At 37.1% G+C, this 26,708-nt stretch overlaps 2 protein-coding genes across 2 annotated transcripts; both read right to left on the bottom strand.

The window, feature by feature from the left end:
• Positions 1–1,109: 1,109 nt before the first annotated feature.
• On the bottom strand, positions 1,110–9,379 carry LOC115415487 (cytochrome P450 2K1-like). The gene is made up of 9 exons (XM_030129078.1): positions 9,173–9,379; positions 6,992–7,154; positions 5,146–5,295; positions 3,660–3,820; positions 3,392–3,577; positions 3,049–3,190; positions 2,784–2,968; positions 1,384–1,525; positions 1,110–1,297 (listed from the first exon to the last, which is right to left on the bottom strand). The coding sequence occupies exons 1-9, from the start codon at positions 9,377–9,379 to the stop codon at positions 1,110–1,112; spliced, it is 1,524 nt and encodes a 507-aa protein (XP_029984938.1).
• Positions 9,380–19,081: 9,702 nt separating this feature from the next.
• On the bottom strand, positions 19,082–24,855 carry LOC115414858 (cytochrome P450 2K1-like). The gene is made up of 9 exons (XM_030128221.1): positions 24,652–24,855; positions 24,366–24,528; positions 24,136–24,285; positions 23,885–24,045; positions 22,320–22,499; positions 21,088–21,229; positions 20,830–21,014; positions 19,366–19,507; positions 19,082–19,281 (listed from the first exon to the last, which is right to left on the bottom strand). The coding sequence occupies exons 1-9, from the start codon at positions 24,853–24,855 to the stop codon at positions 19,082–19,084; spliced, it is 1,527 nt and encodes a 508-aa protein (XP_029984081.1).
• Positions 24,856–26,708: the final 1,853 nt, after the last annotated feature.

Genomic DNA, 26,708 nt, shown 5'->3' with positions numbered 1-26,708 from the left:
TTACCAGTGTTTTTGGATCCTGTCTGTCTGTTTGCCTCTTTCTGACCAGGATTGCCTTTTCTGACTCCTGCCTTTTGCCCGGCCCTTGTCTGTGCCTCTGCCTCCAACGATTCTACATGAGTTTGACCTTTCGCCTGATGAACTGGTACGTGAGCCTGCCTGTTCCTTATGTCCTGTTGCCTTTCCGTTTGCCTCTCCGTGTATGACCTGGTTCAAATACTGACTGTCCTCTGCTTTCCCCTAGTCGTATTACCAGCCCGGGCTGTGAGGTCCAATCTTCGGTCCTGTCTCTGGATCCTGTGAAGAATCCGGGACTCAGTGTCTTCAAGGACCTGCTTATTTATACTATCAGTGACTTGTCAGTTGATACTGTGTTTAATAAACACTGAACTTTAACGTCTGTCTCTGGGTCTTGCAATTGGGTTCAGTTTCCGCACTCAGACCATTACATATCTATCTATATCGTGAAATAGTAAAATTACATTATGGAAATGTTAACATCTACAAACTATCCTTTAAATACCATGAACAACCAGACATTTCCACAGAAAAATAAGTGCAATTTTAATAATATTGTGCCTCAGTTTATCATGTACACATGTGCATAAAAGCTCACAGTGGATCTACAAATGTACAAACCATTTAGTAACAGGCAAAAATAATGTTAAAATTATACTTACTTGTTAGGTTGTTCATATTCAGGTTATTCACAATTTTGTGTAAAGGATAGTTTGTAGATGTAAACACTCCCATGTAATTTTACCTTTTTACACAAAATCAAAGAAAAAAATGTGGGGTTGTCATAATTCAAAGGTTATTATGTTATTATTTTACTGGTCTGAGCCACTTGAGATTGAATTGGTCTGTATGTGGCCCCTGGATTAAAATGATTTGGACGCCTTTGACTGTTAATATCTTCAGTGTAATTTTTGTATTTCACAAATTCATCCTGTCGGCGGATTGGACCCTTTGGCCGGCTTTAATGATTTCCAGCAAGTGATAATTAGTAAGCGTACCAAAATAATCCAACTAATGGATAATTAACCTTTGATAATCACAAATGAAATCAACTTAATGTGTTCCTGTTAATTTGATAATATCCCTCCTCCTCAAGTACGTGGGACTATACACAGTTTATATGGTTGAGGGCTGAGGGGGGGTAATAATTGTGGAGTCAGATCCAGGTCATCCTCTGAAACTCCAGGTGGAGGAGTGAGGCGAAAGTTTTGCAGGAGGGTGGTGAAGAAGAGGAAGAGCTCCATCCTAGCCAGACCCTCACCAAGACAGACCCTGCGACCTGAAGGAGACAGCGAGGGAAAATGGTCACATCATGTGCAAATAGGCAATTAAAAATTGAGAAAGCGATGAAATAAATTCACCAACCTGCAGAAAAAGGCATGAAGGCATCTCGCTTCACAAACTTTCCATCTTTGTCCAGAAAGTGAGCAGGATGGAAACTGTGTGGTTTCTCCCACTCAGTCTCATCGTACAGAACAGAACCCAAGAGAGGTATCACTACTGTCCCCTTTGGATAGAACAGAGAATGATAATGATCTATAATTGAAGACATTTATCATGAAAATGGACAAGAATTGCATATATGATTCTATAATTGTCTTATGATTTTGAATCAGAATCAGTTTTGTTCTTTGTCCCAAACGGGCAATTTGTTTGCAGCAGGACCACACACATACTACACAACAAAGACACAACAATACAGACCAACAGGCAGATCTGCACATAAAACATAATAAATGTAATAAATACACATATTAGCAATGCATTAAAAACTAAAAACTAAGTCCTTTAAAATCAAGGTATAGTTGCAATAAATCTAAGATATAAAAAGAGATATCAAAAGAGGTAGTGGGATGGGGATGGGGGGGTGTCACTAAATGGTCAAGGGTATCTTCTGATGTGTGCATTCAGTACATGGTTAGAAAGAGGGATAAAGGAGTTTTTGTACCTCTATTTTAAATGTTATGACCCTGGGTCATAATTTGTCTATTTGTGTTCTATGTATATATGTTTCGATTTAGTGTGTGTGTTCTCCCCCGTCCTGTAGGTGTGCTGTGCCCTTTTTGTGTCTGTTTGTGTTGCAGGAGGCTGATGAGTGGAGCATGATTGCCCGGCCCCTTTAAAAATGGCCCTGGAGCTTCAGTTTGCTCTCTCTCTTGCCTCCTTCCAGCTCCCAACCCTGTGTTCCTGCGTGTGTGACCGCCAGTCTTCATGTGCTCGTGTGATAATTCGACTGTAGTTGTAAATAGTTTTTTTTGTAAATTGAACCTTTTTCTGGTAGGGGAGGCCGACTCTTTTGTTTTCCCGTGTTCTCCTGTTTTTTGGTTAGGGAGTTTAGGTAAGTTTTCTGTATTTTATTTTGTGCATTTATTTTTGATTAGGTAAGTTAGTTTGAACTGTAAAGAAGGTATTTTGTTTGTTGTTTTAGCCGCACCCTCCCCTAACCCTCCTTTAGTTGCTTAAAAAATAAATACTGTGAACTTTAGTTTCGACTGACGTGTGTGCTTGGGAGCTGGGAGGGGACAAAGTGAGCATGTTATGTTTGCTCTGGTGAACCCCTAGGCCGGGGCGTAACATAAAACAATGGGATTTTGAAATCGTAAGCCAGGCCACAACATGTCCTCTGTGTGCAGAGGATGACTTGTACCTTGATAGACACTTACGGCTTTATTGAGCACCTGCTTGTTGAAATACTCATTACTGATAAAGAACTGATTTGGACTTTAGATTATTATTAACCCTTTTGAAGTTTTATTTGTGCATACCTTCTCAATAAAGTAACCCTGGAAGGTGACATCTTTGCTTGTTCTGTGGGGAACAGACATGGGGAAGACATTGGCCAGTCTCTGCGTTTCATGGATGACAGCGTTAGTGAAGGGCAGGTTATTTCGATCTTCGTACTGAAGTTTTCGACTTCCTACCACCCTGCTGATCTCCTCTTGGATCTGGTCTGGGAGATAAGTGTTCAACATAAGACAAGACAGAAATTGGTCATTTCAGTTAATATAGTGCACAAGTAAAGCTCCTTACCTTGTATCTTTGGGTACTTGATCATAAAAAGAAGAATCCATCTGAGTGTAGTTGCTGTTGTTTCAGTACCAGCACCAAACAGATGTTTTACTGTTTCCTCAAGATTTGCATCGTTGTAGTGACGGTCAATAACCCCAGACTCCTGCACATAAATTGCACAGATGTTTTGGCACATATTCAGTATATACTATAGACTGTATACATTTTTCATCACTACATTTCTGCCACTGATCACTGGTGTTTATTGCTGTGAGAACTGAAGGTATAAAAAAGAAAAGACGAACACCTGAATGACAAAATGACAAATAAAATGTGTTAAATCAGAACTGACAGACATTCAAACCTTCAGTTGTTGTTGTTGTCGGACAAAAAAGGCGTCCACAAATCCTCTGCACATGTGTGGATTGAGGGTTTCTCTTAATTGACGGAACACTTTTAAATTGTATTCTCTGAGGAGAACCTGCAATTTCTGGAATTCCTTTTGAGCACCAGAGAACCATTTTCCAATAGCAGGTAATACATTGTAGAACTGTTGGAGAAGTAAAATTAGATGAGATTGATCTTTATATTTCCATTCTACATTTTTCATTCTTGTACATCTAATCTGATACCTGCATCGATGGGGTGGCCATAAGTTTTATAGACCTGCTCATTCGATCTATCAAGGCTATAAATTCGGGGTCTTCATAGTCAAATCTGCTGCCATAGACCATGGAGGAGATGATATTAGAGACTGCATTTGTTAGTAGTTGGCTTGGATCACAGGGTTCTCCTGAAGTTAAAAAAAAACAAAACAAAACAGAACTGTGAGTTCAGTGTGTATGGATGTATTTTCAGATGACATACACATGTATATACACGTTTTTCATCATCCATATTTATTCATGGCTGCTGTATTCTATAACAGGGGTGTCAAAGTCATTTTAGTTCAGTGACCACATACATACAATATGATCTCAAATAGCCAGACCAGTAAAATAATAGCATACTAGCCTACAAATGATAATCCAATTTTTTTTCTTTTTTTGTACTCGAAGTTTGGACATATTTTCAGTATGGACTACAACTACTAACTACTACTGCTGCTGATAAACAATTATGGCGTACTCGGAGAAATGTTCATCAGAAGTCTTGACCTTATGTGTGCAAATGTTGTGACATAACAAGTTGTAGACGCAACAAATTAAGAAGGAATTAAAACGGGTTGTAGAAATCCACTCAATTCTTGCCAAAATTAATATAAAGATAGCTTTGCAGCACCTGTAGGGTTCAAATTCAAACTTTTTGAACTATTCATTCATTCATTCATTTTCTGAACACGCTTAATCCTCACTAGGGTCATGGGGTCGCTCGGAGCCTATCCCTGCTACACAGGGGTGAAGGCAGGGTACTCCCTGGACGAGTCACCAGTTCATCGCAGGGCTGACATATAGAAACAAACAGTCACTCTCACATTCACACCTATGGGCAATTTATATTAACCAATTAACCTATCAGTGCATGTCTTTGGATGGTGGGAGGAAGCCGGAGTACCCGGAGAGAACCCACGCAGACACGGGGAGAACATGCAAACTCCACACAGAAAGGTCCCACCCCCACTGACTGGTGTTGGAATCCAACCCAGGACCTTCTAGCTGTGAGGCACGAGTGCTAACCACTGCACCACCGTGTTGCCCACTTTTTGAACTATTAGGGTCCAAATACACAAATAAATGTACTAACTTTGGGTTTAGCAAAATATGACCCCTTTAAGAAAAATAAGTGCAATTTCACCAATATTATGTCTCGGCTTATTATTACAGTGGATCTACAAATGCACAACACATTTAGTAACAGGCATATTGTTAAAATTGCACTTAATTTTCTTAAAACTTTTCTGGTTGTTCATAATTGTTTCAGGTTATTAACATTTTTTTGTGGAAGGATAGTTTGTGAATGTAAACCTCCCTGACCCACCCTTGACTGTTAAAATCTTCAGTGTCATTTTTTGTGGAGGGTTGTTTTTGGCCAGTGGGCCGTATGTTTGTTCAAGAACATCTAACATTTTATATGACACAAATGTTGTGTAGTGATCTATCACAATATAAAGACACTCACCTTTGAATTTCTTCAACTCTTCAGAAAGGTAGAAACTCTCCTCAATGATTTTATCCTCACATGCCTTCTTGCCCATCCCATAATCTCTCAGGTTTATCAGAGAAAAGCGTCTCATCTCTTTCCATGAATCTCCATTGGACCATAAAACCCCTGAAAGACAATAATTGTATATTATGATCCAGGGTACACACAGCTCCTCTCTAAGTACATTAGCAAATTATTAATTCAGAGTGTCTGTTTTTGCCAAACTAAAAACATGGGCTAGCATTACTGCAGCTTCTTATTGTTGAAGAAATTCTACCTTAACCCCTTGGGTTTAGTCATCTCTTAGTTCTGAGGTCAGCCTGCCCTGCAGGTCAGTTAGCTGCTGACTGCACATTTTGTTAAGTTTTCCTTGAGGCTAGGTGCCCAACTAGGAATAATTTAGCTTTGCACATCCGGAAGGGCTTGAAAAACTGGATTCTTCAATGTCCTGTATTGAGCAATCTCTGTTCTCGAAGCTTGTACCAGTACATGTTTGCATCCATAGAGTCTTGAGATTTTCCTCAGTGTCTTCCTACAGAAAAAATCTCACATATATGAATGATTTTCCTTGAATCAAGTTGCAAGAAATTCTTTGAGTATGGGTAAAATATATTTTACCCATATTCAAAGAATTTCTTGCATATACATATATATATATACACACACACACACACACACACACACACACACATATATATATATATATATATATATATATATATATATATATATATACATACACACACACACACACACATATATATACACACACACACACACACACGCACACACACACACACACACATATATATGTGTGTGTGTGTGTTGAGATTATATGGAACACCTTTGCTCCTTTACATCCGCTTATAATAGGAGAAGAAAATTACACCCTCTCTGAATTTCATCTTTCGGGGTATAAAAGAAAAATCATTTGGTCGTCATCAGGTTCTAAGATTTTTTAAATCTAATTTCAGATATAAAACACAAGGATTATTCAGTGTCATTTATTTAACAAAAGTGACTCAAGAATGGAGAAAAAGCATGTGAAAAACTGATTACAGTCTTAGTACTTCCATAAGAAGTCAAAGGAGTAGCAGCAAGGCATTTGTAGTGATTTCCAAATAATTGAAGTCATTATTCTACAATGACAAAGTTTATTCACAAGAGGAAAATATTTAAAACAGCTGACAATCTTCCCAGAGAGCGGACATCCCAGCAAATTCATCCAGTGTTAGACCATATAATGCTTAGAGAAACTACAAAAACCTATGAGTTTATCTCAGTTGTTTTTCAGCCACAGGAAGGACAACTTGCAGTTATTTAGCTAACCATCAACTCATTAAATAAACCAGAGGATTGCAGAATCAGATGTGAAGACCTAGATGGCAAATCAACAACAGAGTGACTGAAAAACAAACAAAAACAAAGAATCAAGGTGTTGATCCAGTCAAAGTCTGACCTCAAATGGGTTAATGGTTAATGGTTAACTCTCTGTCCTTTAATGGTCCTGACCCATAAAGTGACTGAATATGGCCTAGTTTTACTTCATTTAACCCATTCTGCTCTGACTGCACTGGTTACTTCTACAGTCAGTTTATGAGACTCACATATTACAGTTTTACTTTATCATACAAAAGGTCAAAGAATACATTGGAATTAAGCTTTTATAACACATCTTCAGTATTGAAAGACTTTGCCGCTCAGATTTAGGGGAATGGATACTGACACTAAAATATAATCTTCAACCCATACACATTTTATTATTGCTACCCACTGAGAATCCAAAATGATGCCATAGTACATACATTATTTCTGCTCTTACCATGGTCCTTTTTCGAGTTTCTCACTGTCAAAGCCGGATGCCTCTCCCCAAATTCATCTGCGTAGTTCACAAGGGCCTCCTTCACTGTCTTGTATCCAGCCAGGACGACCATTTTCTTGGGTCCCATGTAGATAGTGAAGACTGATCCATATTTCTTGTAAAACTAAGGGCAGAAAGTAGAGCAAACTTATATTACAAGCATGTATTGGGACCACTGCTAGTCAATGGTTAATGACAGCTGGTCCTTATGTCTGAGGTCATTTGCAAGTTTGCTGTTTGTTTTTACTAAACATGAACCACACGTTTTCTCTGTCACAGATTCATTACCAAGATTACAAATTCAAAGGTTAGTCTGCTGTTTAATGTTTAATATTAAATATTTAATATTTGATGCATCTGACAAAGTAATATGTTTTATATTAACCCATAAAGACCCAGTGTTACTTTTCTCTATTTAACATTTCTTAAACAGTTTATCACCATTTATTATAATATTATCCTCTATGTTTTCTGTTTCTTCAATAAACATTTGGTATTTTCCCAAATTTAATTGACTGATCATGTAGATGTTCATTAAATCTCAGATTAAAGTTCATTGTTGTAATATCAGAAAAAGAAAATTACGAAAAAGTGACTTTTTCAGTCCAACCTATCATTAACTGAACATAAACCCAGTGTGTCCATCCACTGTCATTGATTCAACTCCATGGGTTTTATTGGTGAATCCATGTTGTAGAAGATGACTGTGTTTCCACGGTAACTATGGAGCCTCTCAACATCTAAATGGGTCATATCTGATGACCCTGCAAAGATGAATAACTGGCTTTTACACCAATTATTTACATAGATTGACAGGTTTAATGGGTCAGAAGTTATGAAACATTTTAAACTGGTAGATGGTTTTGGTCACCAGTGGTTGTGTGGGTTGTTATGGCAGTGTTTTTCAACCTTGGGGTCAGGACCCTACGTGGGGTCACCTGGAATTCAAAAGGGGTTGCCTGAAATTTCTAGTAACTGATACAAAACAAACAAATAAAAAAAAAACCTTACTAATAAAAAATATATGGTCAGTTGACAGAGACAATCCCATACATAAAAGACATGACAAACTGTGAAGTTGAAACTGAAGCACTGTGGTACTGTTTATCTTTCAAATGTTCATTGTGGTCGGTTTCAGATGCTGCAGCTCTTTCATAATACATAGTTTGAGTATTGTTTTCTTCAGTATTAATTGTCAACCTTGTAAATCCAAGCTGGGCTGACTGTACATATCCTGACCAAGGAAAATCAAATTCTCACTTTGTGCAGTAATCTACACCTGGCTTTTCTGCCTCCATCCATAATAATATGCATTATATAGACTAAAGGTCATTTAAAATTAACATTTATTTGCAACATAGTATAGCAAAATATTATATGATCAAAAACAAATCCATTTTAGCAAAAAAAAGTCTCCGTTTTGAATGTCTGTGGTCGCCAGAAATTTGTGATGTTGAAATGGGGTCATGAGCCAAAAAAGGGAATCACTGCTTTATAAGTTAAGTGACAGAGCAAACAAAGTCTAAAACAGTCCATCACACAGTCATGTCCATAAATAATTGGACAGTGTGACAACCCCAGTGCAGGTTTTGGTCCTATGAGCTAGTCTTGACAACAGTGACACACTTTCGGTAATTTTACCTCTGAGATGAAACAGAAAAGGCATGACAAAGCATTTGGAGGACACTCAGCTTTTGGTGATATGCATACAAACAATTTAAAGTATTAAAAATAATCCTCATATTTGGAATTATCTTAGTTTAGATCTTACTTTTGAGCTTCTGAAAATGGAGGGACTACATTTAAAATGGTTATAATTCCTAAATGAATGCAATATTGTGCTAAATCCTTTGAATTAAACATGAAAATCCACACTTCAGTCATCTTGATTGCTTCATTTCAGATCCACTGTGGTGGTGTGTACAGAGGTAAAAAGACAAAATCTATGCCACTGTCCAAATACAACTCTGAGCAAATGATATGTTGACACTTTGATTTCATGGCAATATATATATATATATAGATATGCACAATTTTTCAACACGGTGAGGATAAGCTGACCGTATTTTTGTCTGAACACGGGGCAGCATAAGGAACAAGGAGAACCAACAAGAAAACATGGAACTCTATCCCCTTCCTCACCTTCTGTAAAGACTTATGACGATTCCACATGTCAATCTGCAGAAGGTTTCCAATCAGAGGAAGTGGTGTGGGTCCTGGTGGTTCATTTCTGGGTTTCTCTGAGCCGAAGCTGGAGGAAAAGATGAATAAAACCAGCAGCAGGACCAGCAGAGCCCCGAACAGGGAGAGAGAACCAAAGGACTGCAGGAAAACATCTAACTCCGCCATCACTGGAAAGGACCTTATGCAAACTCACTGATATCTTCTACTGATGCTTTTGGCTGTGGGTGTCAGAACATGAGAATAAGTACAACCCACAGGGAGGAACCAACTGGAGGACATTACCTCCCACCACCACCTCCCAGCAGTTTCAGAAAAATAACACATTAACTCTTATAGAGATTTATTGTGTTTCAAATGGCTTTTTAGCACATATGTCTGTCCATTTTTTGAATAGACTTATTATTTTTATTTTCACATTTATGTAACAATACTGCAAATCTTGGACACATGGTCTTATTTCATGGTTTTATGGTTTATCAGCGCATTAATGTAGCCTGTGCAGTATCTGTCCACATACATGTTCTCCACCATGGGCCAGCACAATGAAAGACAGAAAAGTGTGGACAGTTTGTTTTATTACAGATCAAAGTGCTAACATAAAATCACAGAACACGCAAAGATCATTCTGTTACAGGGAAAGTTCAGCTCAGACTATAAGACTTCCAAGCCAGTGATTGATTTTATAGAGTGGTTGTAATAAACACCTGATAATGATTTGGACATTTCATCAGTAAAACTTTTTATTGTATTTGTCTTGTGCAAAGTGTTAGTCATTACCGACATGGACAATGTGAGGTTCAACAACTTTACGTAAAAAAAAACAAACAAAAAACAGGCTGTTGAAATGTTTTAACTTTAAAGAAACTATATTTCAGATCTTGTATGTACTTGAGTAAAGAAGATGTAATAGAATTTTGACCATTTTTTTTTTTTTTTTTTACTTAACTCTGGGTTCCTCTATGAAACTGGTCCCTAAAAACAGGACAGAGGGGCTGAAAATTCCAACCAGATGTAGACTAATGTTATGAAGCAAGTTTGGAAGCACTTTGGGTCTATTTTAAAAATACATATTTACTGAGATAAAAGAGAAACTATTTTTCAGACAAAACACATTTTTATATTATTTGTTATGCCTGTAATGGTACATAAAATTTTCGGTTCAGTACGTTTTCGGTTTTGAAAGCCACAACTGTTTTTTTTTTTCGGTTCGGTTCGGGTTGAACGAAAACCCCTCAAAATGTCTTTAATGCATTTATTATGAATTTTTGAACATTTTCCCCCAAATTTTTGGAGACAATTGGATATAGAAAAACAGCAATAATATAATTCTGCTGCAATAAATCAAATAGAAAATAAATAAAATATTATTAAATATATTTTAAACATTAGTATGGCACTTTTCCCTGAAAGGTAGTTTTGAACAAACAACAAAAATCTAATCACAGTTCTGTCAGTTGACATTCTGCATTAAAATTTTTAAAAAATTCCACACGAAGTGCAACATTAACAAGAGAGCAAACTAGTATTCTCTTTTAACAAACTTAAGAGCAAAATTGACAACAAACTTAACCAAATTATTTATTTTAAGACAGATAAAGTGTTTAGGCCACTTTGTGTATTTGTGTGTGTGAGTGTGCAGGGTGCAATTTGTCAAAAACACAGAGGAGGGGATTTTTAATTGTTTTTTGGCGGGGGGGTCCCATATTGAGGACTTGCAGCTGACGTCACTGGTCATGTGATTGTTGTTTACACCGCCATATTGGTAGGTATGCTATCTGGATCCAGAAAGTCAGAACTGTTACTTTATATCGTGCTTTTCTTTGGACTCGTGCTTGCGTGTTTTGTTATTTGCGAGTATCTCTGCTTGTGATAAAGGCACCATGGATGAGTTTCAATGTTTACTAACAACAGTGATGCACGGCCAACTCGGAAGTAAAAACAGGAGTACCAGCTCCAGCCAGCTCACATTACCCGCATACACCTCCAGGCTCTGCCCCGGAACTCGTGAACGAGCCGATATGTTAGCTCTAAAACGGTCCATTAACTGTCTCTGTCCAAAAGCCGATCCAATCTTCTCTCTCACGGCTGCATAATTTGACTTGACCGCATCGGGAAGGCCAAACCCGGACTGGCCATAGGGAGGACCGGGAGTTTTCCCGAAGCGCCAGTCTGGGAATGGCCTGCTGGCCTGCGTCTCTCTCTCCCATTTCTTTTTTCATTTTTTTTTTTTCAAGGCTACCGCCGTCGTAGCTACCTTGAGCTTTCTCTCTAAATCTTAGAGGCAGGCCAGGCCAATCAGAGGCCACTCAGGCCAGTAGTGTGTGAGGAGGAAAAGACGATTGGTTTGTTCCGATTAACATCCGCCCCATAGGCGGGCCTATCAACCACAGGCAACGGTGTGGAGAAAGGGGTGTGTCTGTCACCTGCTGCAGTGTTTGTGTGTATGTAGCGTACAGGAGGGGAGATAAGTGAACTTCGTCAGAGATGGACCCCAAACTGTAAAAAAAAAAAAAAAGAGAACAGGTGGTGCCGAAAGGGAGAGAGAGAAAAAAAGAAAGGCGCTGGAGGATGGCGCGGCCAAATGTCTAAAACTCACCAGTTTATTCAGCCCTCCCCCCAGTCAAGGTGCCATTAATGCGTCTGCAAGTAAGTTAGCTTGTCTTAAAAAAAATGCATTGGTTGTCAGCATGAGGGTCAGGGGAAATGGTGCTGTACACTTTTATGGTATTTGATATTTTGAGCCCTCAGCATTGTCTGCCAGGCACCTGTCAGTGGCTTATGTTCAGGCTATGACCAGGATTTAGTTAGGTGTTGCCTTGAAGTAGAGATATATAGGGTTCAAAATACCATCGAGCCACTTTTATACAGTGTAAATATGTAGTCAACTAAGCCTTGCCTGGAAATTAAAATGAAGATCAGGATTTTAAAATCACTGATTTACAAGCCACGTTTTTATTGTTGTTTACTACATTTGGATTTATTTAAGATATAAACATGACATGACTTATTCTGTGTAGCTGTTATATTGACACTACTTATTATGTAGAACCTTGATTCTCTTCCATTAAAGTAGTACTATTGCAAATGCAGCAGTAACTGAAATAATGCAATAAATTGGTTGAGGGGAGCCAAAACTAAATGTATATGTGAGAAACAATCAAAATGTAGCTGTAGTGTGTGGAGCAAATGCAAAATTTCTTTTTGTTATGAGACAAACCAGCCCAGTGCTCAGCTCCACCTCCTGAACAGGTATGAGCATGAGCATGCTCTGTAGAATGTTGACATCAGATACGCTGCATTACTGGCCCTGTGACCTGTTGGCCCGACAAAGAATTAGAATTTGTGATAATGCTACTTTTTGTGTGATAATGGGTTTTGGTGAGGATTGTTGTGTTGCTGTATTTACCTGCCCAAACAAAAAAATTAATGTAGGCTGTATTCCAACACTAAATTGTACAGTAGGTTCCATATTTGGACTTCTATTTATAATGCACTGTGTTGGTGTGTGTGTGTGTGTATGTGCATAAGTTCACTTGCTTTCGTGCATGTGTGTGCCCACACATGCATGCCAGTTTGCATGTGTTGTGTGCATACGTGCTACTGTATGTTTAATAAGGCTGTCCCTCTGTGGATTAATTGTTAGGTTTGGTCCTAGCTTTGCTAGTTGAAGAGTTATTTCACCTGTCTTGTCTACAGTATTCTTTCATTTGATCATGAGTATGTTTAAAGACTGAAAGGAATATTTTGTATTGACCTGTATTTGCTCTAGTGTTAATAATAGACCTTTTTACATGGTAATGACAGACTATGTCATATTTTGGTCCAAAATATTTGGTGAGTCAGTCAGTAATACCTCCACAGATGGGTCATGCCCTGAAAATATCCATGTGGCGTTAGGGTGAGTGTTGTAGTGACTATTATGCCTATATTGGAGTGCATATTTGTTTTGAGTCAGCCAAAAACATACTTTTGTGTGTGTGCATGTGCGTGGATGCGTACCCATGAATGTTTGTGTTGGTGTGAATGTGCGTGTGTGGGCAAGGCCAGGGTGGCCTGGTTACATGACTGACTCCTGGCCTGAAAAAGTCTCCCAGTCCGGCCCTGGGGAAGGCTGTCCCATAGTAGAAAAGCAGACTTGCACAGATGGGTGGGCAGTATTGTCACCAGCTCCAGCTGAACTCACCGGTGTCACCCGCCGTAGCTCCGACTGCCACTTCCAGCTGAGGAAACTCTGGCTGCCATCGCCGGCAAAGGGAGCAGGTAGATCCACAGTCACTCTGTCTCTATAGGGTGATAGGTCAGGGGAAGCCCTCCTGGTAGGTTTAAAGGGGTCTTCATCACCGTACCACATGATGACAATTCTTTTTTTCACCGCCGCTAAGCGCAACAGACACCCAGGCTAACTATACTGAGAAGCTACACTAACCGCGGTAATAAATATAAACAGTGGTCGGCAGAACAGAACCACCGCTGCCACCAATGGAACCCAGCGGTCTGTCTGCCTAATTTATAATTAGTGAAAGCTAAGTAATAAACGGCACACAGGAGTTTAGCAGGTCCATTGTTTAACACGTTGTACGATCCAATGAAAGCTTGCCTACCAATATGGCGTCATAAACAGAAAACCACGTGATCATGTGACGTTTGTGCAAAACCTCAATATGTGGAGGTGCAGTCCATAACTAAAGTAACTGATGGTGGCGTGAAACGAAAGTGAAACTTTACATATTTTCAACGTCCAGCTCCTGGGTTATTCCTCTATTATACAGCGTGTGTGTGAGAGAGAGAGAGACAGACAGACAAACAGACAAACAGACAGAGAGAGCAGATGTTAAGTGTTTGAGAACTACCACACATAGAGGCCAAACAATGTTCGTCTTATCACCGTCTCTTTCCCTGTTGTTCTTTCACCTGAATCCGTAGTGATCCCACACAGGGATGATGGCGGAGGGTCTTCAGTCTCTTCCTTCCAGGTTGACATCATATATGTTGTTTTTTTTTGTTTTTGTTTTTTTACCTTATGACAGCTGCTATTTTATATTTCGGGTCAATGTGCGCTCCTTCAATATGTCCGTGTGGAACTCGCGCGCATTTAAAGTTTCGCCTCAAACAACGTCTTTCGTTCCTTTTTCTTTTTCTCAACTTACTGTGCCGTTTTGGTACAGCTGTGTACTGAACTGAACAGGTGCGTACCGAAACAGTTCAGTTCGGTATGTGTACCATTACTGGCCTATTATTTTTATATTATTTTTCTGCAAAAATCCACATGTAACATGGAAAAAAGAACATGCTAAATTATGCGCTACTATTTTTTGAACATCTTTTTACTGTCTCACAGGTACATTTTGGGATCCAAACTAATTATGCAAGGCAGAGTGCTTCACAAAAATGACTGCTGTTGCAAAATCACTCGCGACTTATTTGTGTTTAAATGGGCAGCTTCTGTGTGTAACGCCAGTGGAAACAGTGGGTTATACATGAAACCTGGAATGAGGCTGAGATTCATGAAAAACCTGCATATTTGCATTAGAATTCACTTCAAATAGATATTTTTACTGTATGAGACAAAGTTTTACATAAACACCTATATACTCAGTACTAAAATTTTAGATTATAAATATATTTATGACACTCTGCAAAACCAGATTCTTGTTTTTTATGTTCATTTATGCTGTGCAAAACAGAAATGATCCTACTGGGACACCTCCAGTTTGAACTATAACTTTGCATGACCATTAGGACTGAGGGTGTGTTTGTATTTTTCAACCAAATTTCTGATATTTTCAAATATTTCTTTGCCTTTTTTTTCATTTGGCCTGTCAGCATTTAAACACTTATCTTCCTTTCTCTTTTAAAGTAGTAATACAAGATTTTCTACTGTTGCTCACAAGCTTTTTACACCGAAGAAATAGCATTACTTTAATGTTGATCAAGGAATGTATTTTATAAGAGGAGCAAAATAATCAAAAGATCTGCAACAATGTCCAACATTTCATGGAAATTTATGGCTGGAAATGTGTCTGAATGATACTTCTTCACAATTATACATCCAGAAATGTGAATGGAATGATAGGCTTTTCCCCAAAAAACAAAAAACCTGACAAGAGTAAACACATTTTAAAGACACTAAAAAGATGAAGCATACAACTGAAGTTTAAGGTTACCAAGAGGAAAGTCGTCCTCTAGTGGAGATAGTGCACATTTTTTAGGCTTTTCAGGGTTATTAAAAACTAGCAGCATTATACCCTAACCCTAAACCTAAAACGCCCTCCTGTGGTGCAACAGCAGCATTGCACCCAAACGCCCTCCTGTTGATCGGACGGAGGGACATCGATGGAACGGACATGGGGCAGGGCCAAAACATGCATTATATAGTAGGAGGATTACTCTTGTGCTTTTCAACTTCAGTGTCTCATTTTAGCTGAACACATGGCCCATTTTACCTGAAGACAGCTCATCTGAAAAATGTGGGAGAGCTGATGTTTCTAAACCTATAGGACCTGAACAATTATATTTTATTTCATCAATTCTACACAAAAATATTGAATACCTTCCTTATTTTCTACAAAAACATAATTCAGTGAAATACATTGCTTTTTAAAAATTTCCTACCCAAGAAATTAACCAAAAAGTGGACCAGTTTAGCTGGGGTCACCCTATTCGATCCCTGATACAGATACTTTCAGTGATTGTGTAAAATTAAAATGGTACACTTAAAAGACACCATGCATGACAAATATTGTACATTAAACTGCTTTATTATAGATTAACTTTGGTGGTCATTGTTTTAACCTATAAAGACCCAGTGTTATGTTATTTTATTTTTACTGATATTTGTAATTAATTTTTCCTCTATTTTTCACCTTTCTTAACCTTTCATGCATAGTAGTCACTGCAGTGGACAGCTATTCTACAGCTGTATTCTTATATATTCATGGGTTTTGTTGTTTTAGTGCCATATCAGCCAACACATTGGGCGCTTATGCATCATTCCAATCAGTGCAATTCATACAATTACTGGAACTTTGCTGTTCATGATAAACCTGATCTGCAGTAACATGTTTTAGTGTAAATCAATTGCTAATTGATACTAGACTGTAATTAACAGTTTTCTGAAACAAAAAGTTTTTTTTTTTTTCATATCCTCCTGAGACCCAGCAATGCCTTTTGTCCTCTATAGGGGACAAAAGTTTGACAGTTTTACTCAAAAAATGCTGTGCATTACAAAGGACATTCCATAAAAAATATCAATCAATAAATAAAAAATATTTTAAAAATGTATCTGAAAAAAATGTTGCATTATGCAGTTTCCAATCAAGACAATTTTTAAATGTAAAAAAGCTAAAACTGTCAAATTCCTGGGTCTCAGGAAGATATTATCTCCATGAAATGAGTAATAACTAATATTAGATTATGATAAAATGTGAGAAAACATTAGTGATGTAGCAATTAGCAGCATTAAAGATGTTTTTATTTCATAGTTTTCACACAGTATGTCACTTTCTGAAGATGACTTTTAAATACATGTTTCTTTGCTTCAAAAATTAAATGCATGTTGTCCAGGTGAGAAGACATTTTTGTGACTCCACGAAAAATAGGTTCATAAAAAACAATTCATTTGCATTGTTTTTTTCATGCCTAAAGAGGAATAAAAACACTCAAGAAAAAAATATTGACTAAGGTTCTCATAATTCATGCATGAAAGGGTTAAATAATTTACCACCATTTACTCTAATTTTATCATCTGTATTTTCCATTTTTAAGTGAAAATCAGGTGTTTTCCTATATTCAATTTACTGATTATGAAGATGTTTATTAAAGCTCAGATAAAAGTTGAGGGTTACTATATTCAAAATGGAGAAAACTGTCAAAAAATATATATTTTTCTGAAAAATACTGTATATCATAAACTAACGACTGTCATTCATCAAACTCCATGGGTTTTGCTGGTGAATCAATGTTGTAGTAGATGACAGTGTTTCCACGGTAACTACAGAGCCTCTGAATGTCCAAATAGGTCATATCTGATGACCATGAAATAATGACTAACTGTATTTTACACCAATTATTTACATGTATTGATAGGATTAGTGGATCAACAGGGATTAAACAGTTTAGATCAGTAGATGGGTTTGATTAAAGGTGGATTTTGGGTCTTTATGGATAATAATGAAATAAATTTCCTATTTTCCAATGAGATAAATTTAGAAAAACACATGAATAATAAATAATTAACAGAAATATTAATTAAAATATAAAATCCAATTCAATACATCAATTAGTCTCTAAAGCCAATTAGTCTAGAGTGACAAAACAATAAAATGTTTGTAAATTCTATTACATTTTGAGAATTAAATGAATTTTAATAAACACAGACTAGAACATCCAATAAGTATGCAAGTTTAAGTTGTTTAGAGTTCGAAAATGTGCACAGACATAAAAATAGTGTTAGGACTTATGTATTTGGATAAAAGAATACACCATTTCCACAGAAAAGGTAATAGACATTACTTTTTACTGATTACAGATTAAGTGGTGCATCAGCAGAGTACTACCTGTGTGACTGAAATTACACAAAGAGTAAAGTTAAGTAAAGTAACAAAATAATTGGTCTGATTCACAAGAAAATTGAAAGGAAATATTGATGTTTATATCTCAAATTAGCATAATCATGACATCTTAGGAGCTGTAGCCATGATGTGTCCTTATATTTTGTCCATATAGTAGTTCATAAACATCAACATTTCCTTAAACTTTAATATGAGATTTTTCTTCCTAAGTGAGATGGGAAGTATGGAAGCGTATTGCATTCACACAAAAAAATAAAATTGGCTCTGTTTTTCTGAATTAATGAGATAATTATCTCATAATTACGAGAAAAAATAAGTTTAAAAAAAATCGGTGCTGTTTTTCTTAATGAATGAAATGCTGTTTTCTGAAAAAAAAAGAATTTGCTCTGTTTATCTGTGTCAGTGGGACAGTGGTGCGCAAAGCTGGTCTTGGAGGTCAGAACACAGCTTGGTTCTGAGTTCTGTAAACGAAACTAGTTCCATGATCCGTAATCGGAAGTGGTTACGAGAACGGAAACAACTTCACGCTCCCCAGAGGGGTTTTCAGCAGCACAGGTAGAAGGAGTTCCTGTTGGATCAGGGACCACTGTCCCACTGACACAGATAAAACAGAGCCCAATTTTTTTTTTTTTTTTTTTTTCAGAAAACAGTATCTCATAAACTCAGAAAAACAGAGCAAATTTATTTTTTTCAGAAAACAGTATCTCGTAAATTCAGAAAAACAGAGCAAAAAAATGTTTTTTCAGAAAACAGTATCTCGTAAATTCAGAAAAACAGAGTCGAATTTAATATTTTTCAGAAAACAGTATCTCATTAATACAGACAAACCGTGCTGATTTTTAAAAAAAAAAACTTATTTATTCTCGTAATTATGAGATAATGATCTCATTAATTCAGAAAAACAGAGCCGAATTTATTTTTTTGTGTGAATGCAATACGCTTCCGTAGGGAAGAAAGTAGATGGTTAGTTGTGGTAGAAAATTATTATTTACAGTCAAAGCACACAAGATATTTTAGAGGTAGAACATTTAAAATCATAGTCATGAATAAAAAAACAAAAAAAACAAAATCAATGTTGAGAGAAATTAAGTGAAAACAATTTCTGAGGCATTTTGGATGCAAAGATAACAATTTAAATAAAACTAACTAATGCAATGATATTTATCACAATATAAAACTATATTATGGCATTTGTCTTTATTGTTTTGAAGCTCAGACCCCTGTTAGAAAAGAAAGACCTGAATCAATGTGTCCCAATACTTTCATCCATATTTAAAGTCTATTTGATAGAATTGAGTTAAAGTGGTGGTCTTTTGCTGCACACTGCACATATTTTGTGCTTTGGAGGGATAAGAGTGAAGCCGACTTGTGGAGTCAGTCGTGGGTCTTCGTCTTTAACTCCAGGTGAAGGAGTGAAACGAAAGTGCTGCAGGAGGGTGGTGAAGAAGATGAAGAGCACCATCCTGGCCAGACTCTCCCCAAGACAAATCCTACGACCTGAAGGAGACAGTGAAGGAAAAGGTTTGAGTCATGTGGGAAGATGTGGTGAGATACATTTACCATTATCAAGCATTTACCAACCTGCAGAAAAAGGCATGAAGGCGTCTCGTTTGACAAACTTTCCATCTTTATCCAGGAAGTGAGCAGGATGGAAGCTGTGTGGTTTCTCCCATTCAGTCTCATCATATAAGACAGATGTCAACAGAGGACATACTGTGGTTCCCTGTGGACGATAGAGCACCAAAGTTTTATAGTTTCAAGAAATCGCTAATGGAATTGAAATATAAATGTGCACGTCGACAACAGTGAATCAAAGTCTTGCATATGTCAAGCTTTAGTAGTTTTAGTTTATCTTTTTTGTTTCTGAGGACTGACCTTAGAGAACTGAATCACTTGGACATTCGAGACACTTTAACTGTTGTTTTAACTGTTATTTTAATAACAATATTATGTCTGTTACTTTATGTTTTGTGCATTTGTAGCTCCACTGCTATATGTAAGTTGTAACATACATCTGTAGAAGATAAACTGAGACATAATACTGTTAAAATTGCATTTATTTTTCTTAAGAAATATCAGGTTGTTCAGGTTATTATTAAGTTTGTAGATGTGAACATTTTCATAATGTAATTGTACTTTTTTTTGCACAAAAAGGAAGAAATAAATTTGGAGTTATAATGCTATGATTTTACTGGTCCAGCCTACTTGAGATCATTGTGGGCTGTTTGTGGCCCCTGAACTAAAATGAGTTTGACAGCAGATCTAAGGTCAGGCTCAGTGATCAGGTGATCAGCACTTCAGTTATGTAACTAAGAGTCAGTAGTAGCTTTTTCATTGAACCTCAAATTGCGCAAATATAACTTTACCAAATGGAAAAACGACAATTTCACCAAAAGTCTCATTTTTCAATTAAAAGTTTTTGCGCTGGCAAGAGGTGGTTTTTCAGGCATAGCACAAATGGTATCACGCAAAATTGCAATGGAAAGACCTTTTTTTCGCAACTAGAGTCTGGTGAATAAAAATTTTTTAAAAAAATGGATGTTGACGTATGTTACAACAAGTGAAGAAGAAGAAGAAACATGCCGCAGTATGTGTGGACACACCAGGAAATCCAATCATTTTTTAATTTAGTGTGAGATAAAGGGGTAATCTATAAGAATAATGAATATATCTGTAAATCAACACCATATTTTCATTCATCGTCATGTTTACTGAATGACTTCTCATGTCCTCTCGTGATAATAAATAAACAAATCATTGCTTTTATGATTTAATGGAAAAAGTGACATTACGCACTTCTGTTTTTTCGACATTTTGTTAATATCGGTAAAGTTTTGCGCAGATGTCCAATGGAAAAGTGACTAGTGTTATGGGAATCAGTCAAATGACCTTGGACCCCATTAGACCTACTGAGGGTCCAAACAAAGTCATTGCACTTGCCTACTTTGCCGTTCCATTAGCTGAATATAAATAAAAGAATCTGGAAAGACCTTTACACTTCACCATTGTTTTAGTGGGTTTCCTAAGTGGGTCAGTCAGTCTGACCTTTTTCAGAAAGTAACCCTGGAAGGTGACGTCTTGGCTTGTTTTATGGGGAAGCGCCATGGGGACGATGTTGGCCAGTCTCTGAGTCTCATGGATGACGGCGTCGGTGAAAGGCAGGTTCTTCCTGTCCTCGACCTGCACCTGACGAGTCCCTATCACCCTGCTGATCTCCTCCCGGACCTGGTCTGAGAGGTTACAGGGCAGTAAGGACAGATAAGTACTTAATGCGTTATGTGAACAGGACTTTCAGCTCCTTACCCTGTAACTTTGGATACTTGGCCATCAGCAGAAGCCCCCATCTGAGCGTAGTAGATGTTGTTTCAGTCCCAGCAGCAAACAGATTTAAGACTGTCACCATTAGATTTTTCTTGTGGAAGTGATTGTTGTTGTTTCCAGAGTTCTGCAGGTGAAAATTTATCAGTGTGCCTTATCATTATTCAATTTTTTTCCAAAACAACACTAACAAGACTAATTCAACTCTAATGTCTTTATATTTTTGATCCACTTAGACACAAAATGCTTTTCCACCCGTGTCTAAACATCACATACCTATGAACATGTTTATCGTAATTCATAACACCTGAACATGTCAAATAATTATAACACATATCATTCTGTTATTTTCACAATTTTCATGTGTCAAAGGTAAAGTAGACTCAACCTGTGGAGACTAATATTCCAGACCACATGGACAAAAAAGCTACACACACACACACACTGTTTTGTTACGTTATGTGGGATGTCATGTCAGTTTATTATATGGTCATAGATTTAGCAATTCAACATAAGTCTATTTCTGTACTTTGAATTCTTTTATGGCTATGAACTATCTCCAAATGTATCCTAATGTGACTTTATACTGTCATACAATTTTGCTTACTTTGTTCCCCTAATTTCATTGCACACCAAATGACAATACAGGCTATTCTAGAACCAGTCGATATGCTAAATTACAGTATAATGCATAAAAGTCTAAAAGATGGAGGGGGAGGACAGAGAGCAAAAAAAGCTAATTATTTATTCTTTTCAGTGTTGAATACTGATCACCCATTTTGAAGGACAGATCTTTGTTCCATTTCAGCTGAAATACTTGTATTCAGTCTCATGCATTTTCAATCTTATATATTATGATTTAATCATTTATTAATCATTTACATAATAAATCAGACAAAAGATATTTTTTGGTCTCTGAAGGCTTATTTTAATGTGTGCATCAAAACAGGACACCATCAATAGCTAATTCAGTTAAATACTGCTGTCCATGAAGTTGGAATTAAGTATTTTGGCCTCTTCTCATGAAATTATTGTGACAATGTATTTATTTTTGATAGAGTGGGACTGTAATCATTACACCTGGTCAAAGGTGATTACTGATGTTCAGGAATAAAAAGAGGAATGTGTCTGAAAACAAAATTATTCCAACTTTGTCGGCAACAGTGTTTATATTCGACACAGTTGAAATTAGTTGACAAAATGATCTGTTTCCTCACCTCCAGGTGTTTTTGTCGAACCATAAAGGCATCAATGAATCCTCTGCACATCTGTGGGTTGAGTGTTTCTTCCAAACGTTTGATCAGGCCCAAGTTTTGGTCTTCAATTAAGTTAGCCATCCTATAGTACTCCTCTCTGTCCTTTATCCATTTGCCCATCCATGGAAACAGATTATACATCTAATAAAAATATAGACAACCATTTATGTGCACATTTCTTGGGCTTTATTTGTTCTTTTCCAAGCTAAAGGCATTCCAAAATGACTTAAAATGATCATCAGAATATGAAAAGCTCACAGCTCTGACATAATGCTAAAGATGCACTGTATTGTAGTGATGTATATAGTAATTATTATGCTAACCAACTAAGAAATCCTTCACTTGAAATCCACCAGAAACCCTTCCCCTTCTGTTGTTAAATATGGGACCTTAGTAGTCAATGGCATGGGACAAATAACTATTAAATTCCATCCAATACTAAGGATGTCTGTTAAATTAAAAAAATAAATAAATAAATAAATAAATAAATATTTATTTATTTATTTATTTATTTATTTATTTATTTATTTTTAGAAAGCTGCAGTTTGCCATAGAAACAGTGAAGATATATATAAAGTTCTGCCAAAGCTGCCAATGTATTGGATATACTGATTTGACTTGAATATATTCATACTGACGGTCCAGGAAATTTATGTGACCACCAGAAAGTGACAAGGTGGGATGAAAACCATTAAGAGACAACTTTTACAGTCAAAGAAATTGAAAAAAATTAGAAGCACTGTCGTTTTCACCACTGGACACAGCTCTAAATGAAAAGAATGGAGTTTGATTGTGGGGTGGGATGATTTTATGTATTTAGCCAATGACCACCATGCATCCCTGCAGTGAAAAAAACAGCTCGGTGCTGCCTCATAGACAGCCCATTGACACTCAACGTCAATGGGGAATTCAACAGTGTAGGCTACTGATACAAGAATGTATCGGGGAATTGGTGCCGGAAAGCAAACGATAAACAGCTGACCAGAACGACATAGCCATAAAATTAAGTGCATGCTTGCATAATTTTAATGTAAAAGTAATTTGTATCTTTATTGTAAATTCAACAGTGCAACTCTGCCCATTCATCTCCTGAAATACCTTCAAATGCCTCTGTGATAAATTAAATAAAAATGAGTTTTATACTTTATTCAGCAAGCGATAGTCTGTGGATACATAGCATTAATTTATGGTGGTTTTGGTAGAACTAAGTGTGTTCTGGTACATGACTACCCCTACTGTTGATAGTTTGGAATATCAATACTATATATAAAACCCCTTTAACACACTATTTGTTGATATTGCCTAATAAAACACAGAGAATCTTTCAGGGGCAGAGGGTGTCTATTTTAAGCCAGAGAAACAGCTGTTGAGTTCATCATGTGGTTACATATTGACTAGTGTTGGAAGTTTAACAGCAGACACTCTGTGGTAAAATGCTGCCCTTGTCTGTCAATAAGAGGAGTTCACTTTCAGAATGACAAACATAAAGTTGTCTCTGTGTTTGAAGTTTCAGGTGAGAATCATACCTGCACTGACGGGGATCCGATAAGTTGCACTCGTCTGTTCAGTTTATGGACCAAGCCTGTAAACTGTGGGTCGTCATAGTCAAATCTGCTGCCATAAACCATGGAGCAGATGATGTTAGTGACTGCGTAGTTCATTGGTTGTGTTGTATCGAAAGCTTCTCCTGAAACAAGGAAAAGAAACAGTGACCACATTGTTCTTTTTCACCCCAACAATTAATCACACGTTTAACACGAATAAGACATTTATGTACCGTTGAATTTTTTAAACACTTCCAAGAGCTGGTGACACTCCGCAGTGATTTTGTCCTCACATGCCTTCTTGCCCATGCCATAATCTCTCAGATTGGTCAGAGAAAAGCGTCTCATCTCTTTCCATGAATCCCCATTTGACCATAAAACCCCTGAGATGGACACAGACATTTTAAGTAACACCTCAATTTAAAAAAAGGGGGTTTGATCACAGTTTTTTTCTATACCTTACCATGACCTTCATTAAATTCCTGTGCGATAAGGAGTGAATCTCTTTCTCCAAACTCTTCACCATAATTAACAAGTGCCTCCCTCACTGTCTTATATCCTGCCAGGACTACCACTTTTTTAGGTCCAAAATAGACTGTGAACACCGATCCGTATTTCTTGGAAAGCTGAAAAAAGCAGTGTTTGCTCATCAGGTGACAGATAACATGACACAGATATTGATTTTGGGCAGGACACCCAATAAAAAATGAACAATTCAACTACTGTATATTCTACATATACTCTGTCACCTTCAGTAAACTGTCACAGGGTCTTTTCAGGTCCAGTTGCAGCAGGTTTCCAAGCAGTGGAAGGGGTCTGGGTCCTGGTGGGTTCTTCTTGTTTCCATGGGAAATCAAGCTGGAGGAGATAACATAGACGAGCAGCAGGACCACCAGAGCCCCCAGAACAGGGACAGAACTGGGATACTGGTGAATAAAGCCTAACATTCCCATGAATCCAGTGTAACCTGAATGCAATGAGTAATTATTAGGAATGTTAAGGCTTCCAGTGCAGAACAGACACTGCCCATGGGGAGGAACAAATCCTCTCAGCCAAAAATATACCAATGTTTACCGATCATTTGAGGTCAGGGCTTTTGTAGTTTGACTAGTCTAGACCTTTTTTTAATCACATGATGCTGTTTGCCAGTACAGGGGTTATAAAGATAAAGCATCAAAATTATGCACCATAAGATTTAGGGCAAGGGTCTCAAACATGTGGCCCGGGGGCCAAATGTGGCCTGCCAAAGGTTCTAATCCAGCCCATGGGATGAATTTGCAAAGTGCAAAAATTCCACTGTCAAGGCAGTCGAACTCATTTTAGTTCAGGTTCCTCATACAGACCAATATGATCTCAAGCAAAATAATGGCATGATAACCTACAAATAATAATGGCTACATATTTTCTTCTTGGTTTGATGTGAAAAAAATATTACATTATGCCTATAAATAATGACAACTTCAAATTCTTGTCTTTGTTTTAATGCAAAAAAATAACATTAAATTATGAAAATATTTACATTTTCAAACTATCCTATAACAATAAAATGTGAATAACCTGAACACATTTGAACAACCTGCAATGTCTAAAGAAAATTAAGCACAATTTTAACAATTTTCTGTCTGTTACTGAGAGTTTAGCGTCGTCGTAGATCCGATCCATAATGCACATGTAGAAATGATAAGTTAAGGCATAATGTTACAACTGCACTTATTTTTCTTAAAAAAATTCAGTCTTTTCAGGTTATTCACATGTTTTTTGTCTGGATAGTTTATAAAAGTAACTATTTTCATAATTTAATGGGTTTTTTTTTTAACTAAAACAAAGACAAAAATTTGGAGTTGTCATTATTAATAGGTTATGCTATTATTTTACTGGTCTGGCCCACTTGAGCTCAAATCAGACTGAATGTGGCCCCTGAAAGAAAATGAGTTTGAGACCCCTGATTTAGGGGATTACGTAATAATATATGTACTTGTTTTCATTCATATATAATCATGTAAAACAATGAGCCTTTGGGTTTTACACCTTTGAATGAGCTGTTTATGTCTACAGATGTAATGAGTCCAGTTATGCAGCTACGCATATGCAGCAGTATTAAGCTAAACATCCTCTTCTTTTCCTCTTCCTTTATGATTTCGCAATAGGTGGCATCCATCCATGGCATCCAAGGTCCATTACAGTCACATTCTATGTCTGATTGCAGAGCAGAGTCGATATCACCTTAAATGGGTTACAAGTCATATTGATATTCCAGACTATCAGCAGCAGAGGGAACTCATGACCAAGAACATACCCACAGTTATCAAAACTAACAAATAAACACTACACAAACTGTACGACTCAATGAGTAAAATGTGAAACTCATTATTTACACATATCTATGTGATAGTAATAAGTTATCTCTCAAACAAAAGCTCAGACAGGAAATAAAATACCACTTTATCTTTTCATCTTCATGTGCTCCATCAGCTGATAGTTAATGTTATACCTCTGTTAACTTATCTGTTAACTGATCAAATAACCAGAATAAAACCATAAATCACCCCAGAGAAAAAGGTCACTTGTGATACTTTCCTGTAGCACTTTTCCACCAACGTAGAACTGGTCCATTCCCTTCTTACTCACCTCTTTTGAGCCATTTGGAAGATTTCAACCAATATTTAAGTGATTACTTCTCCTTAGCTGAAGTATGTACCATTGTGTGTATGACTGCATGTGTGTGATTCCTGGTGTGTATGCTATATCCTTGTGTGTTGTAGTTTGGTACAGTGTGCTCAAAATTATTTCTGGTTGTTTATTCCTG

Source organism: Sphaeramia orbicularis, chromosome 24 (genome assembly GCF_902148855.1).
Source record: "Sphaeramia orbicularis chromosome 24, fSphaOr1.1, whole genome shotgun sequence".
In the NCBI taxonomy this organism is placed as follows: domain Eukaryota; kingdom Metazoa; phylum Chordata; class Actinopteri; order Kurtiformes; family Apogonidae; genus Sphaeramia; species Sphaeramia orbicularis.
This window is presented reverse-complemented; position numbering and strand designations above follow the sequence as displayed.